At 46.9% G+C, this 16817-nt stretch overlaps 1 protein-coding gene across 5 annotated transcripts in view; it reads left to right on the top strand.

Moving 5' to 3' along the window:
• PDLIM1 (PDZ and LIM domain 1) overlaps positions 1 to 12758 on the top strand; it is a 44331-nt gene extending 31573 nt beyond the window's left edge. For 2 of the 5 annotated variants that reach the window (XM_068139791.1, XM_068139788.1), the window contains exons 4-8: positions 1433 to 1494; positions 3553 to 3858; positions 7661 to 7815; positions 10566 to 10683; positions 12225 to 12758. In XM_068139791.1, coding sequence (XP_067995892.1) covers positions 1433 to 1494; positions 3553 to 3858; positions 7661 to 7815; positions 10566 to 10683; positions 12225 to 12411 — 828 coding nt within the window. In that variant the 3' untranslated portion in view covers positions 12412 to 12758. Of the gene's footprint in view, positions 1 to 1008; positions 1200 to 1432; positions 1495 to 3552; positions 3859 to 7660; positions 7816 to 10565; positions 10684 to 12224 lie in introns of those variants that run through there. The other 3 variants (XM_068139792.1, XM_068139789.1, XM_068139790.1) reach the window with 3 other exon arrangements.
• Positions 12759 to 16817: the final 4059 nt, after the last annotated feature.

Genomic DNA, 16817 nt, shown 5'->3' with positions numbered 1-16817 from the left:
TTTGTGCCCTCTTTTAGCCCCTGGATACCTCAAGACACCTCTGTGAATGTTAGTCGTTTTTCATGCCTGCTCTAGTGAGACCCTGTCATACTTTCTCCTTGCTTTGGTCAAGCCTCTTCTCTGGGAAGAGATAAGCCCTGAATGTTGCTATCTCTGCCCCAAGGCTGCTAATTCCCAGCCTGCTGAACTGATGGGTCTTGGGTCTTTGAAATTTCCCCATTTTTGTTAGTGATGCTTGTGATTCAGAAGAATCTTGTGTCTTACTTAGCTTGGATGTGGCCCTTTATTAAATTGCAGCCAGTGTTTCTCAGTGTCCACTAATACCCTTGGAAGCCTTCAGTTTGCAGCAAATCCAGAATATCTGGGTGACATTTCATACTTCTGACACTGAGTAACTCTCTGGCAATTAGCTGTAACTGCCTGTATCACTGTCTTTTGTATTAAAACTTTCCACCTCTATTGTCACAATTTCTTGTCCAGAAAATCCAAAGTTGTTCATCAAGGACCCCAATATTATCTGAAGGAGCAGACATGCTCTGGAGCACTTGTAGTAAGCACAAACACCTTATTTTTGAGTTGCCCATAATTAAAGAAAGCCAAACTCTCAGATGTCATGAAAGGGTGCTGCTCTTTTAGCCTCTCATTATCTCTCTTCCAGATAATTCAGCCCTGTTTTCAGGAATTGCAAGGAATGCTTAAAATCTGTAGTCTTGCATGGGAAGCTAGGTCCTGTGGCTTAACAGAGTCTTGCAGGAGCTCCCAGATATGTGGCATCTTGAGCTAATAGCTCTGGCGATATTTCCAAGCGCTCGTGTTCCTGGCATGTCAACTCTGAAATGTTCTGAAGATAAGCCTGAAGCCGTTCAGGATGGGACCCCATGCTTCTCAGCTGACACCACATGCAAAGGTGGTCACCATTGCAGTGGCTGCTTGCTCTGGACTGCCTTGCCACTTCCCACCTGCCTGCCTGAGCTCCTCTGATTTTTGCTTCTGCTCCTTTGCATGCAGGAAATAAGGCACGTAGGAAGTGCACACAACCGAAGTGCAGTGCCTTTCACTGCTGCCACAGCTTCTGCCCCCAGAGTGATCACTGCTCAGTACAACAGCCCAGCAGGCCTCTACTCCTCAGAGAACATCCAAACCTTCAACAGTGCAGTGGAGTCAAAGACATCACCTGGTGCCCCAGAGCCTACTAAGCCGTAAGTATCTTCTCTGCCTCGCTTTCCTGACAGGCTCCCAGAGGAAAGCTTCAGGACATAAGAGTTCACTGTGAGGGTACCAATTTGTTAACCCAGAAAAGATCTCTTTCAGGACAAGGGAAGGAGCAGATGCATGAGCATGGACGTGGTTCGTGAGGGCAGGGCTTGGAGGAGTGGGGAACATTTCATGAGATGCAGAAATGAAATTAATGCTGTTGTGTTTCTTTGTTCAGCAGAGACCGATGCAGTTTCCACGTGCGTTCAGCATGACATACCAGCCTGCTGGTCTGAACAGGTGCCTGAGAGCTTGTTACAAGCACTTTGTAGTTAGCACTTTGCAATGCCTTCATGGGCTGTGCTGGGCAGGATGGGTGCCAGCTCACACAGGAAGCACACATGTCCCTATTCCTGGTTGGTTTGGGATTCATAGGCAGGCTTTGCCTAAGTTTGGGTCTTTCTGGGTTTTATTATTGAACCTTGTTTTTCACAGGAGTTTTAAAATGTAGCTGAAACATTGGTACCTGTGTAAGTGATTTTTATATGTAGGATTAGAAAGGGTTCCATCTTTAAAAGAACCTATTGATTTTTCTGATTGCATCTGAGATAAAGACATTACTTTATTCCAAAGGTCCAAAGTTACTCTTTTGTCATTGGAAATAATAAACCAGGAGCTGTCTGAAATCCTCCTGGCAGCACTGGTCAAGTTCCTTAACTGCTCCTTGTCTCTGTATAGCAGGACCAAACTGTCTGGTAGACTTTGACCGCTCTTACAACAAAAACTGCAAGATCAATGCTTTAGTTGATACTCAACTAAATTGCTGACTTGTGAATGAGCAGACAAAAGTAACTTCCACCTCTGCTTTTGCAGGGCATAAAGACTGGAGATTGTTTAACATAAGCCTGAAAACTTATCCCTGATGGAAACCTGCTTCTTGCACTGGCAGCCCCATCTGCAGCAGGGGCCATTCTAGGCAGAGTTACGGTGCTGCAGCTGACAGATGGGTTAACAGATGTTTGTTCCTCATTTGTTTCTGGTAGACCTCAGAAGCCTCATTCAGGGGATGAGCAAAGACAGAGGACAGACAAGGGAAATCTGACTTTGCATTAACCTGATGGCACCATTTTTCAGTCAAATAATACCTCTAGTCTAGTCTGGAGTTCCAGGCACTCCCTGGAAGCCAGGTATATTTTGCTGCAAACCTGTGGGTGATCTATTTTTTCTTGCAGGGATTAGCAAAGAGGTGGACTACTTCTAGTGCTGTGGGTTAGTGTGCTCCTCCTAGCAGGAAGGTCCACTGCCAGCCCTGCTGTATGTGGGGTATAGGGCATCTTTTTTCATCTTTCCCTTACTGAAACATAGCAAGTTGCAAGGGTGTATTGGGAGGACTGTGGGTAAGGCCTTTGATGCTAATATACTTTTGTTTACAGAGTCATCAAAAGCGATTTAATTGCTGATGGTTTTCATTGAGAGCCAGGGGCCTCACCCTGCCATTAGAGATCCACTGTGGTCTCCCCAGGGCATAAGCACAGGATGTGTAGGTTCTCATTCACACAGCCTTCCATCTGCCTTGAAATTCTTGCCCATATGTTTTGCTGCGTTATTTGTATGTGGCTGGCCTTGCTCTGGGTCTGCTTGTCATTTATCTACATCCCTGCCTTACACCCAGCATACACACAGCCTGACTGTACCTGGCAGCCTGATCCTGCCACTGCACATGGAAATAAGACAGGACAACCTGGTCCATGCTCTGTCCTTAGAGGGCTTGTGATGTAAATGCAGGTCTGTAGTACAGACAGAAAAAAACAGCAAACATCTCCAATGAATCTGGTGATGCAAAGCAGATGGGGAGGGCATGGAGAAGCCCTGATACTGAGCACATCTCTTCTGGAATTAGAGGTGATGTTGCCTTTTAGCAGGCTAGCTTTGGGAAGTGCAGTAGTTAAAGTGGCATTCATTTGCTGGACAGTGGGACTGTAAGTGTGTGATTAGGTAGCTAGTTCATAGGGAAACTTCTGCTGCCATGTTTTTGTTGCTTCTACAACCCCTGTATTTGCTCATCAGTAGAGCAACTGCATTTTAGGTTTTGTGTGGACACACCTAGAATATAAGACCAGAACCAAAGCACTAACCAGAAGCCTTTAAAGTAAATTCAAGTGTTTAGTGGTGTGTCACTCAGATAGTATTCTTCAACTGTTTGTATTACCTGGGGTGTTTGGTTTAGCCCTTCATTAATTTCTTCTTTCTTTCCTTTCTTCCTTCTCTGCATTTTCCCTTCAATTCCATAATGCAAAACACAAATGAACTCCCAAACAAACACGACTCAAACTGGCCATGTGAACACTTGGCCCATAGCCACCCATCGCCAACAAGCGCCATGCAGGCTCCTTTCGCCTCCAACTATAACCCTCTGCAGGAGCAAACCTCCAAGCTGCCACAGCAGAGGTACAGCACCTCCTCCATCCCCAGCCAAGTCCGAGTGGGGCCCAAGCAGCTGAAGCATGCAGCCCAGGTCTGCCCCAACAGCCCCGTGGAAGTGGAGGTGCCGGGACTCAAAGTACTGCACATGCAGTTCAATTCTCCCTTGCAGCTCTATTCACAGAGCAACATCGTGGATTCCCTGCAGGGGCAAATCTCTTCTGTAAGCCCTGATTTCCCCAGGTAACCTACCTGTTGCCCTTGTGGCTGGCTCACTGCATCTGTTCATCTGCATCTCGGTGTCCACGAGTGCCTTGTTCCTGTCTGTGGCTCACAATGTTGGCTGGTCACCAGAAAATCCTGGTTACATCTCATCCTTCCAACGTTAGTGCATGACTTCACGGGAGATTGCTCTGCATTGTGCCTATGCCCAACACTGGGGGAAGCACCAAAGTATCATTTCAGCCTGTCAGGGTTTCCATTGCCCACTGTGCACACATGCAGTAGGGCCTTGCCAGTAGCTGGTGGCATTCCTGGAGAAGCCAACTGCAGCAGATGGATTTACTGGAGGCAGGAGGGTGCTGTATCTTGAAAACTGATGTTTCTCCTGCAGTGAAACAACTGTTGTTGTTTGCAAATGGAAGGTGCTGACACAGGTGTCCTTGTGCTTTTGTTTTGCTGTGTGCAGGCTGGGCTATGGGCGTGCACTGTTTCATTTCAAGATAAAGCAGGTTCCTGTGGGTCTTCATCTTTGGCTGATAACACCAGTGAGTTTGAGGCAGCAGAGGAAGGCACCAGGCACACAGAGGACCTGGTCTCTGCACCCCTGCCCAGGTTGCTGCTCTTGAGGCTGCCTCTGTCTGAGATCTGTGGAGAGCTTCTGCATCATGAGGCCTGGGTGGTCTTTGGTATTTGCTCTTTGTGGCAGTTGTGAGCCAGCTGGCCCGTGCCTCTAAATAACAGCCCAGAGGGTTTTACAGGGAGGATTTGGGGCTTGAGATGGGTGAAGTAGAAAGCATGCTTAGCTGTCTCACAGGAGGTCCAATCAAGGATGAATTATTTCAGAAGATGTGAACCTTCAGCAGAGATACCCTGCTGTGTGACCAAGCAGCTTGCATCTGTGTGACTTGTGGTCCAAGGAGGTGGTCTGTCACACGGCCTCTGTGGGACAGAACAAACCTCGTATCTTGTAGCTCCTTGGCTGCAGACAGTCCCCATCCTGGGCTGAGCATGTGCTTCAAAGCAGAAAAGTTGGTGTTCTCACCCACAGACCCACACAGACAAGCTTTGCCTTATGCCAGCAGCCAAAAGATAAAGGGAGGCTATGGTCTGCCTTGTTACTTAGTCCAGTTACTTGCTGTAAGTTGATGCCCTGGCTTGTAGCCATGCACGCCAAGAGCAATCACACAACTGGCTGGCTGTGCTGGTTCAGACAGCTGACAATACTCACAGAGGAGCCCTAGGCATCAATCAGCAATTGTTTCATTGCAAAAGTGAGGGCTCTACAGGCCTTCCTGTAGTACAGTTTTGAGGTCCTTGTAAACTTTTCAAAAGCATAAAGTAGTAAATGACATTACTTATTAACATACATTTATTTAGTTAGTTAGTTAAGTAGTAAAATGACATTAATAAATATAAGCTGTGATATTTTGAAGATGCTATTGAAGGCTGTGTCTTTATGGTCTTCATTACCATCTTCTTGCAAGTTTTCAGAGCTCAGTGATCCATTGTTACTCAATCAGTGCTGCCAGTTGGCCATGGTAGCAGCAGTAAGATCCAGTAATGGCCGTGTGAGAGTCTGAAATCCAGTAATGGTTGTCGGAGTTATTCCCTACAAAATTTCTATGCTGGGGAACTCCTGCACATGGAAAAGGACACCAGTTGCTGGTGGCTGCTGCAGATAAAGTACCTATGTAACAGGAGGTGGTGTAAATCAGCCAACATGCAGGGACCCAATATCCTGCAGGCAGATGTCCTGCGCCTGTGGCATTGCCTATTCCAGACATGTAGGTACTTTCCGGTGGTTTGATATTTTGTTGTGGGTGGTTGCTTGTTTGTTTTTTCTTTAAGCAGCATAGCCTTCTGCCCTGATGAGGTAATTTCACTCTGCTGGTACATATTCTAGGATGTGGGCTCTTTTATAGTCTCTTGGCAGTCTTGTGTACACAGGTTTATCTGTAGGGTGCATAGCAGGGAGAGCTGATCTGTATGTTTTGCACACTGTCACAATGCATGGTTGAAATGTGATGCCTTTGTTTGACTATATGCTCTTTAAGATGATTTAGCCTTTGCTTTTTGAATGCATGTTAGCAAAACATTCCTAGTATGCAAACTGCAAAGACAGGCTTCTTGCCTAATGTTTCTTTCTGGGTGGACAGAGTGGTGGGAGTATATGAGTTTATGTAAGATGAATGCAGTGTGGAGCATGGATTCATTGTGGATAACCTATGATGTTTTCTGTGTAATAGAAGGCACATTATTGTTTTATTTTGGATGAGAGGCTCCAGTAAATGAGATTCAGGCTTCCAGGGTTCAGCTGTTTGCAAGTCTAATGTGCTTCCTGTTCCACTGAAAATTACTAAACATGGAAACATTTCATGAAATTCTTTTTATGGAGATGGCATTTTATAACTTGTGTGATGATTTTACCTCTGGTGCTTGAAGAGTTTATTATGCAGAGTAACTCCCAGATGACTCAATTGCACATTGGCATGGGAAGTATGCCTCTTCAAGAAAGATTTCCTTCTGCAATTTAGTCTGAACTTCAGGATGTTTATGTACTTTTCAGGCAGTCACAGGGTGCAGAGATGGTGAAACCTAATAGACCATTTATGTTTATAAAGCTGCATTATGTAATTGAGCTGTCAGAGGAGACTTGTCAGTCTTCCCATTTTTCCAGAGTTATTTTATTTCAGCCCCAGAATACAGGGCATGCATGAACCTCTGCTATTTAGTTCATTCCTTTTCCTAGTATTTGGTCAATTTAAACCATTATTTGTTCAAACTTGTTCTAAATTCTTTGGTATGGAGGTTGCTCCATGGCAATGGAGCATGGCAATCTCCATGGTTGCTCCATGTCCATGGCAATCTCTGGTACTTCATTGTCTGTTGGAAAGCTTTTCCCAGATATTCTGTGTCTGCAGTTTTAAGCCTACACCCACTGCATGTGGAGAACATCCTAGGTACTGCCTCCAGCCTCTGTTTGTTTGTGCCACCAGAAGGGTCATTGGGAAAAACAATGACCACTCCTTCAGCCACTCTGCATTGTGAAAAAGTTGCCCCTGAAGCACCTTGGGCTGCAGTCTGAGGGTGCAAGTCCCTGGTAACATGAGTGTCAGCAGCAGCATCTCAAGAGGCAATTGAAATGAGAGCTTAGTCTGAGCAAGTAGAAATTACCTCTGCTCTTAACCTGCTTGTTAACTTTCAGTAAATGCTATAAATGGGCTGTGGCTTGGAGTCTCCACCTATAAAATGGAAATAATAACACTCAAAACCCAATTTAAATTATCACCATTTTACATTATGGATCTTAGTTAGGTCCTACAGCTGTTACTTTGTGAAGGATCCTTTGGGACTAATTCATAGTGTACTTGCCAAGATTTGTTTTTAATGGAATAAACTTAATTTGAGATTCACACTGGTGTAAGGCAGGAGTCCAAGGTAGTTTATGCATGCAAGAAACATGCATAGGTGGCACAGCTACCATCTGGGATTCCCATCCCATGAGCTAGTTTCCTACTATTATGATTTCCTGGGCAGAAAGTTTTCATGTCTGGAGTATGTAGTAACGGTGAAGCAGGAAGACCGCTTGGGGACCATCTGGGGTCAGTGAGGACCTGTTGGCAGTGGCATATTGGGACAGCCCAGCGTGCTGATCCCCCTCAGGCTGCAGCTGTCTTGTGTGAGCACATCCAGCACCTCTGTGGTGTATGGCGTCCTGTTGTGCGTTTGTTTTGAACATTCATTCTTCAATCATATTACGTATTGCTCAAGGGACTGGCTTTAGTTCTCAGCTGTTTACCAAGCCTTACTGTTTCTTCCTCAGTTTAGATCAGCACAACCAGCCCCCAGGTGGCATTGTCATAGACAGAGAATCTGAGGTTTACAAGATGCTCCAGGAGAATCAAGAGTCAAACGAGCCACCCAGGCAGTCTGCTTCGTTCCTCGTGTTGCAAGAGATTTTAGAGTCAGAAGAGAAAGGTGAGCACTTACTGCACACCTAATCTGAGTGTGCTTTTGCCTTTTGCCATTCCTTGGGCTGTGTACAGTGTTTGAGAGTAACATCTAAAACTTTATTTTCCTTTCTTGGCTGTTGATGGCTTCTAAATACTCTCTTGATTAGTGTCAGTGTCTATGGGCTCATATCATTGCTCACTTATTGAGAGAGTGCTCAAGAAATAAACTTCTACAACATTTAGTTTTCAAGAAGGAATTTAGGAAGTTGCAACAACTCTTCTATACTTTACAAAGTTTTGCCTCTTTAAGACAACATTCACTGATTAAAGATCATCTTAGATTCAAGACTTTTAATGTTATTACAAGATAATGTTCTCCAGTATGTCCTAAAGCTTCTCATCTCCATCCAACTATACAAGAAAAAAGTATCCCCTTCTGAAGCCAAATGCAAAAATATATAAGCTGGGTATCAGCGAGCAGCTGACTGATAGCTTTTAGCCCCTGAAATTTTGCTCTGCTTGGCATTCTTGACCTGACATCTGGACTTGTGCAGGGCTATAGACTTTAAGGTTAAAGAGCCAATTAACTTAGGTAGGGACTAAACCATACTCTCTTCTCCACTTAAATAAAATAAACCAAACAACTTAATAGGAAAATAATTCCAAGAATTACTTTTTTCTTCCCCCACCCCTCACTTAGGCCAGTTGTGACTTTCTTTTGTGTTACTAGCTTCACAGTGCTATGTTTAATTTTATCCAGTAGAAACCTGGTGCTGAGATATTCACCACAAAGATCAGCCACATGCTGGGAGGGCTGACTAATCTGAAAGGAAAGAGCAAAACAAAAGAAAGAAAGAAACCAGGGTCTCAGAGTCTTTAATATGCTGTCAAAATATCTACCTGAAAGCATCTTTTAAATGTTGAGTGTTTGCTACTTGCCCTCAGGGTTTCAGCTCCTTCATGGAATGCTCTGGAGTAGCCAGGACTTCTCAGGCAATGGAAGTCCTCCCTGGTGCTTAGTAATGCTGAAGAAGATAAGAAGAAAAGTCTCTTTATCTTTCTTTGAAGATTTGCAGCATTATTGGGATTCTCTGGCACAATGTTTGCCTGCCCAATCACAGGCTGGGATAGGCTTTGGCTTTACTCCACTGTGAGCTGGTAATCACCCATGCAGAGCAGGACAGGGAGGTTATGCAGCACCAAAGAAATGTCTGTCCCTGAGGAGACAGTGGCCCCTGCCTGCCTCGATGCTCAGCCAGCCTCCAACACTGCCGCTGCTGACTCAGATCATGTCTGAGGCAATAAATAGCACACTGGTTGGCTGCTTCTCCCAGCCTGTCTTCAGGCTATGACTTGTGAGTAGCAACAGCAGGGATCTATCTCCTCAACTGGGCCAAGTTCCTTGGGGCATTGCTGACTATCAGCTGAGCTGGCTCACCAGCTGCGCTGTGTGAGCACCCATGTGTGAAAGCACAACTGGTCTGACCCTGCACTCATTGGTGGAGGGCGTTTCACAGGGTGGAACAAGTCATGTTTCCTGTGGGTATTTGATTAAGCTGATTCCTTTAGAGAGATTTAAAAACATGCTGTCACTGTTGCTAGTATGAACAAAGTGCTGTTTGAGGAAGAGGGAGTGAGCAGAGGTGATAAAGAGCCTGAAAATGTGGCTACTGCTGCTTTTGTTGCAGCAAGGATCTCTTGCAGTAACTGTCAAAGGGCAGGTGTTTCCTGCTGTGTTTGGTGGGTGCATGGGCTGCAGCACAACATCACCAAGCCCCACAGGTGAGCAGCTCTCCTGTCAGTGATGCTGCCCTGGGCTGTGATGTGTTCCTGACCTTGCTAGCCAATAATGTATGCCTTTGGAGGGTTTTTCCTCTATTACACCAGCAACAGCCGTTGCAGTATGCTCTTGGTTTGACACTAGTCAGAAGGGTTTTCTGTCTGTCCCTCCCAGTCTGAAGTGCCCATCAACCTGCTATGTTTTTGGTGAAAACCTGGAAGCTCTGCAGTGCTCCTTCCCTTGTGGCCTGGTGTTGAACCTATTGCAGAAGTTGTACAGTTAAAACTAGTTACACCCATGGTGTCATTTTGTAAGAAGCTCCTTTTTCACTGCAGCTATTTAAAGGCTTGCCTCATATCTTGCATCTAGCATCCAGTGGCATTGTAGGCATCCACGTCAGCCTATGACTCAGGTGAAGGACCTGTAGGACATCCCTGACCCAGAAAGTTTGCACTAGGAAGATAGCTGGAGCATGCTACACAGCAGCAGGAGTGCACAGGTTATTCTCACTGACCCAGGGCCCTACAAGAACACCAGACTGGAAAAGGATTTTGACAGTCCTCCTTCGTCTGCCAGGACAGCCATCTCCTCTTTCTGAGTCCAAATCTGGCAATCACCTTAACCCTGCATGTGTGATCAGGACACAGCAGACAGGCTCTGGTGCTGCCAAGACCGGAGCTGGGGCTTCTTTACTTTGTGCATCTGTGCACATGAGACATCAGCTGAAGTCTGGTGGGCTTTTAAGATGAGATGAGTCTCTCATCTGACTCATTGCCATCTCAGGCCCTCAAATTTCCAGGGTCAGGCTCAACTGTGTCCCTTCTTTCCCTCCTCCTCTCACAACTCTAAATCCCTTCATATTTTTCATGCATGAATCCCTGCCTCAGAGCTGGGGTTAAAGAACATCACCCCTCCCTAGCAGAGCATCTGCTTGGGAGGAATAGCCTAGGTCCACACATCTCACATGCTCTGAAGCACTATTCTTCCACCCCCAGGAGACCCTACCAAACCATCGGGATTTAGGAGCGTCAAAGCCCCCACCACAAAGGTGGCCTCATCGATTGGGAATGCCCAGAAACTGCCCATGTGTGACAAGTGTGGATCTGGCATCGTGTAAGTAAGCCTGTCCCTGAGGCTGTATGCCAAACTTCCCATGCCTGTGTGACGGGCTGAGGTGCTGCACCTGAAACACCTCACCTACCCACATCCAGTGCATCCAAGAGCCAGCTCAAGGCACATTTATTCTCACCAGCTTTGATAGCACTAACTTTGCAGTTTCCTACAGTGAATCAGGAGTTTGGTTTCCCTCTACAGATGCATAGCAATGGAAACCAAAGCAAGTTCCTGTAAGGCAGACCTCAAGACAGTTGTTGCTGTTTACAGCACCCAGAAACAGAATGACCTTTCCATTCAGGGATGGTGTATTATTTAATACTTTCTGTGTCTTGGTGCTCACAGCCATAAAGTGATGGTGCCTTGCCTCAGAGGTCAGAGGCAATGGGGACCAAGACAGCCGCATTCTGCTCCCTGCTCTGCTGTAGCACCATGACCCACACTGTGTCTACACAGACATAATTTTCAGTTGTCTTTATGAGGTATGTGCAACTTCCAGCACAGCAAGGATGAGGGGTTGATACAGAGCTGCTGTACCGCATGTGACAGCACAAAGGACCCAACCCAGCTCTTAATTTGCTGTTCAATTTCTCAACCACAAATTCTTCCCTATAGCCCCCTTAGCTTAACAGTTGACTGCAGGAGTCAAGAGCTGGTAGCCCACCTGCACTGTCACAGAGTAATTCAGATTTCTCCTGTGCTGCCTACCACAAGCTATTTGTTGCTGAGACCCACTACATTGTGATTGCCTGGTCCTGGCACGCCTGGCATGCCAAGAACTGGAAGAGTCATTACAGAAGCAAACCATAGCCTGTAAAATATGAATCAAACTCTATGAATTATTCTACCAGCTGGGTATACATGAAAAGAAAGCAGGAGTCTATGCATAGCACTAAACTCTAGTGAATTATGGAAAATAAAAGTGCCTGCTAGAACAAAATACTGCTCCTGGCAGTGTTGGGTGGCTGCTGCTGGTAGTTAGCAAGTTGCTATGTAGGTTTCCTTATCACCTGCTGGGTTAGCTGCAGTTTGAGCTGTTCCATGTATGGCTGGATTGCAGCTCTGGCGCAGCAGTGTGTGAGCTGTCAGGACCTGGTCCCTGTGTTTCTCCCCTACATACCAGGTGTGTCAGCAGCTGGCAGTACAGCCTTCCTCCACCACAGCTGGCAGTCGCAGTTGTCTCTGGATTTGTTCTGCAATCCTTGTTTTGGACCAAGATTTGGTCCCCTAGATGGTCAAGCTGATGCCTGTTGTTTAATCCTGAGCATTTGAAGGCTGTGACTTTTGCTGCCACAGGCCCCTGTGAAAGTTAGGCAGCCCCATGCTAGGAAATACATTCCACAGGTGGGCTCCCATGCCAGCAGATATTGGGATCTAAAAGTGCTGACCAGAGGTATTGCCTATACTTTTATTTGTTTGGAGCAGGAGAAAATTATCCACCTTCAGCACTGGTGTGGGTCTGGGCTGGATGGGAGGGGTCTGGGAAGGAGGGAGGCAGTGGTGGGTGCCTGGCACTTAAGAGGTGCTGGTTCCTTCCCCAGAGGGGTGTTTGTGAAGATCCGGGACAAGCAGCGTCATCCTGAGTGCTATGTGTGCAGTGACTGTGGCACTAACCTCAAGCAGAAAGGACACTTCTTCGTGGAAGACCAAATCTACTGTGAGAAGCACGCCCGGGAGCGGGTGATTCCCCCAGAGGGGTACGAGGTGGTCACCGTCTTCCCAAAGTGAACCATACTGCTCACAAAGCCAGTTTTGTCATCTTCTGCTTTTCCCTGGAAAGTATCATCCCTGCCCCCCTTGCCAAATCTCATTTGCAATAAGGAATGCTAGGCATGGCTTTGAATTTCCTTGCCCTTGTTAATCCTCCATCTGTTCAGATGAGATGTCACTACATTCTTTTTGTCTCCTCTTCCACTGTTTTGTTTTGGGTTTGTTAATAACAGAATTATTTTTGTTTTCCTCCTTTGTGCTGTCAATCACACAGGAAAATCAGAGGCCAAAGTCAGATTACAACTCTCCTGTGTCCCAGTTCTTTTGCCATCTGTTTGCATTCAATAAACAGGGTGAATCCACAAGGCAGATGTGTCTTTCTCCTGGTATCTCTCTGCACTCAACGAGCTGCCCAGGACAGCAGAAGAGGTATCCAGAGCATGGCTATGTTTACTGTAGAGAACAGCAACAGGGAATGACGTTGAGCCAAACTGGTCTTGGGTAAGCTGCCCAGCTGCTGATAGCAGCTGCTTGCAAGTACCCAGCAAGGGACAGGTGGGCATTGCCAAGCCACAGGCCATAGCTGGCACTGGTGGCATGTTTTCAGTACAAGGCAGCAGAGTGCTGCATCCTCTGTGTTCAGTACTGGGCACTTCTGTGCTTCCCACTACTGCATCCCCACAGTCACAAACTAAGCTCTGTGAAATGCTTGCTGGAAATCAGGGAATCCTGGAGCAAAGAGAGGAAGAATGGAGTGGTTGTAGTCCCTGTCACAATGCATTCCAGCCCAGCTCCCCAGCCTCTCTACCACAGGCTCAGGCTGCAGGCTTGTGAGGGTGGTTACCACTACACAAGCCCTTATCCAGCACAGCCCACAGCTACTGTTTCTGTCTACATACATTTGGTACAGGTGCCTCTGCAAGACGCCGTGTGGCTGCCAGAGTCCTTGCCCTGCTCCCCACAAAGCCAGACATATATGGCTGCTAGAGGGTGCATTTGGGGTCGATGTGGGAAGTGTATGCCTCATGCACTGGATAAGCTTATGATGGCCAAGCCCCCTTGTCCTCTCCCCCTGCACAGCAGAGAGCTGGTGTTGCAGTGAATTTCTCTGCTCACACATCTTAGTGAGATGTGGCTGCTCTTTTGGTGTACAAATAAATGGTTTCTGCTCCTGTCCAGATGAACTGCACAGCTTGTAGCCAGATTGAGGAGGGCACTAAATCACCCACCCAGCTAAGTTTAGCTCATTCCCTCAGGCTCCTTCTATGGGCAATGACAAGCTAGCAAGGATTGCATAGCTCCAGCAGTGGACTCCAGCTTATCCCTACGAAAGTCTGGCTCTCTGCACCACTGGCACATGCCTGCACAAACTCCATATCCTAACACCAGGAGGTATTTCAAGCTGGGGGGGTGGGGGGGGGTAAGTTGGGCCTGTGAGGGTAACAGCTCCCTTCACTCCTGCTAACAGGTTAATTCTCTCCCCTCAAGGGCACATTCCCCCAGGGAAAAGGCTCTCTGCACTGCAGGGCTGACAGGCACAGGCAGGCCAGACTGGACAAAAAGCCAGGGCAGTGGTGGAGAGCACAGAGCTGCAGGGCTGCAGACGTAAACCTGTATTAAGAGAGTGCACTGGCTGTACTTCTAGGGCAGCACTTGAGCACTGGTCTTGCAGTGGGTGGTGGCTGCTCCCACCACCCTACTTGCTCCCTGCTTTCTCAGCATGATGGAAGCTCCCAGCCTGGGGCTGCCTGCTTGCCTTGAAGGAGGTAAACACTGGGCACCAGGGCTGTCTGGTGTGCTGCACCCCAACACCAGTGCTGGGGCTGAGACCCTCATACTGCACAAACATCTGTCAGAAAAACATGGCTCACTCCAGATAACCTCACAGCTTTGCTCTTGCATCGGGGGGGATCAGGATGAAAGCTGCTGCCCCGTGCCTGGCATTTCCCACACTGCAAGCAGCCAACAAGCCCTGCTTTGTCTAGGACTGTGCGCTTTATTGCCCAGCCAAGCTCCTGCAGCCAAGGCTGGCAGCACTGCTGGGAAAACACTGATTGTGTGGGGCCTGACACAGGCATCCTCGACTACAAAAGGTTTGTGGGGTAGCTCTAGAGGTGTTGGTTTCTAATGCAGATAGCAGTGTTGATCCAATTAATTACTATGGGAACAGACTGGCTGAGGTATTTCCCATTCATTACTTGGGGATGATTTTGATTGCTCTCCGTTGTAGTAATGCATTTAGTTTCTGTGGTGCAGGACAAAACACTTGGCAACTGCTGGTTCCAAATTCCTCTGAGCTTAAACAGTTTGCATCTGGGGTTTGTCAGTAACAAAATAGGTCAAATCCTATCACACTTAACCACACCAAGCCACCACCTCCAGAAATTAACAATGATGTCAAATAATCCATAGAAGGTTCCTACCCAAGAGGCATCAGGCAGTTTGTAAGTGAGCTAGCATCCTGCCAAAGAGAGACTCTCACATATACATGCAGAGCAGCACAAAGTACAACCTGTCACTTGTAGCACAGATTACTTGGGTTTCTGGTTGCAGTCTCTGACACCTCTCCTCCTTCCTCGTTGTGTAACCGATGGCAGTTGTGTTCTGCTGCTCCTGCTTGGCTTACAAGAGCACAGGATGCCAAGTTCAGCTGCAGCATGGAAAGCCATGAGCATAGCATGACCCATGGGCAGGGCAGGATGGAGAAAAGGGCCATGGACCAGAGTATGCATCTCAGAGCACTAATCACTTCTTATGAAGTGTTAAAAAAACCTTGCTGCTGGCAAGTGACTCAATAAATCTAGCCCCAGGAGATACAAGCAGCTATGAAAGGGTTTAAAACCTCCCAGAGAACTAACAGCATAGACAGACCTCTCATTGTCATCTCCTCATATCCCACACCACGATCACCACCCTTCCCCCAGCAAAACAGCACTGAGCAGCATGGCCAGTTGCTCCAGCTTTCACATTTACATCTCATTTGCTAATAGGAACCCTATGAGCTCAGACCAGTTTCAAGGCAGGGGGTTAGCAGCTCAAACATCATCTCTGCCAGGCAGACGAGTAAAAATAACCAGATGATCGTATGTGCAGAGCACAGTCGAATGCTGATGAAATGCCATTGAATAGATCTAAGATGTGAGGTAAGTTTACCACACATTTTCGTGCCATTACCTGGAAATCATCATCAGCGCCTCCCTAGCCAGGAATATGTGGTGCTTGCCTGACTGAGGAAAACAAAGAAACAAGAAACCTGAAAAAGGCACACAGTAGCAACACACAAGTGAGACTCCATCTTCCTGTCCATTGTCTGGTATCAGTAACTCCAGAAAGTCTTGCATCCACTGAAACATTTTTTCCCCTCTTAATGGAAAATCAAGGGGACATTACTTCACCCAGATCAATTTAAAACTGTTAGTACCAGTTACCTCCTCCACCCCGTGCTGTCATTACTGCATTTACTTGTCAATTTCCCCTTCCATAGAAAGGAAGGCCACTTTCTCAAACACCAGTGCCCCTTACAGCATGGCCCAGTCCATGCATTAAGTGCACAAAAGCTCTCCTTCATAATTAAGTGCATAGCAAGTGTGACCACTACTCTTGACTGCAGCAGTAAGAAATGCATGATCCTGCCAAGATACTGTGCATGCTTTGATCAATGACATTTACAGTACTTTGTGAGACAAAGAAAAAGAGGGACAGAGAATGCGGTCCTCTGTAGCAGCAAGCACAAACACATACATTGCTTTTGCTCTGTGAAGGTAGGCTACAAAAGCAGCCACAGCTCTGCAAAGTCTAAAGTAACATCTACAGTAACACAGCACTAAACAGTGCCATTTCACTGATGCTACACTATTTTATGCATTTTTAGGAAGGCAGCAATTATTATTAACTCCTAGCTGTGCTGCCTATGGAATAGACGAAACTCTTGCTCATTTTCCTTTTTCACCATATCCACTCCACTAGTGGAGTCCCTCAGGGGTAAGTACTGGGACCGGTACTATTCAATATATTCATCAGCAACCTGGATGAGGGAACAGAGGGCACTGTCACCAAGTTTGCTGATGGCACAAAACTGGGTGGAGTGGCTGACACCCCCTCAGGCTGTGCTGCCATTCAGTGAGACCTGGACAGGCTGGAGAGTTGGGTAGAGAGAAACTTAATGAATTACAAGTGTACAGTCTTGCATCTGGGAAAGAACAATCCCAAGGACCAGTACAGGTCAGGGACTACCTTTTGGGAAAGCAGTGTAGGGGAAAGGGACCTGGGAGTCCTGGAGCCAGCAACGGTATCCTGGTGGCCAAGAAATCCAATGGCATCCTGGGATGTATTAGAAGGGGTGTGGCTAGTAGGTCAAGAGAGGTTCTCCTCCTCCTCCTCTACTGTGCCCTAGTGAGGCCACATCTGGAATGTTGTGTCCAGTT

The sequence above is a fragment of the Melanerpes formicivorus genome, unplaced genomic scaffold (assembly GCF_026170545.1).
Source record: "Melanerpes formicivorus ecotype bairdi unplaced genomic scaffold, bMelFor1.0.p_v2 SCAF_6, whole genome shotgun sequence".
NCBI classification, from domain to species: Eukaryota; Metazoa; Chordata; class Aves; order Piciformes; family Picidae; genus Melanerpes; species Melanerpes formicivorus.
Note: the sequence above shows the minus strand (reverse complement) of the source record. Positions and strands in the feature narration are given on the sequence as shown.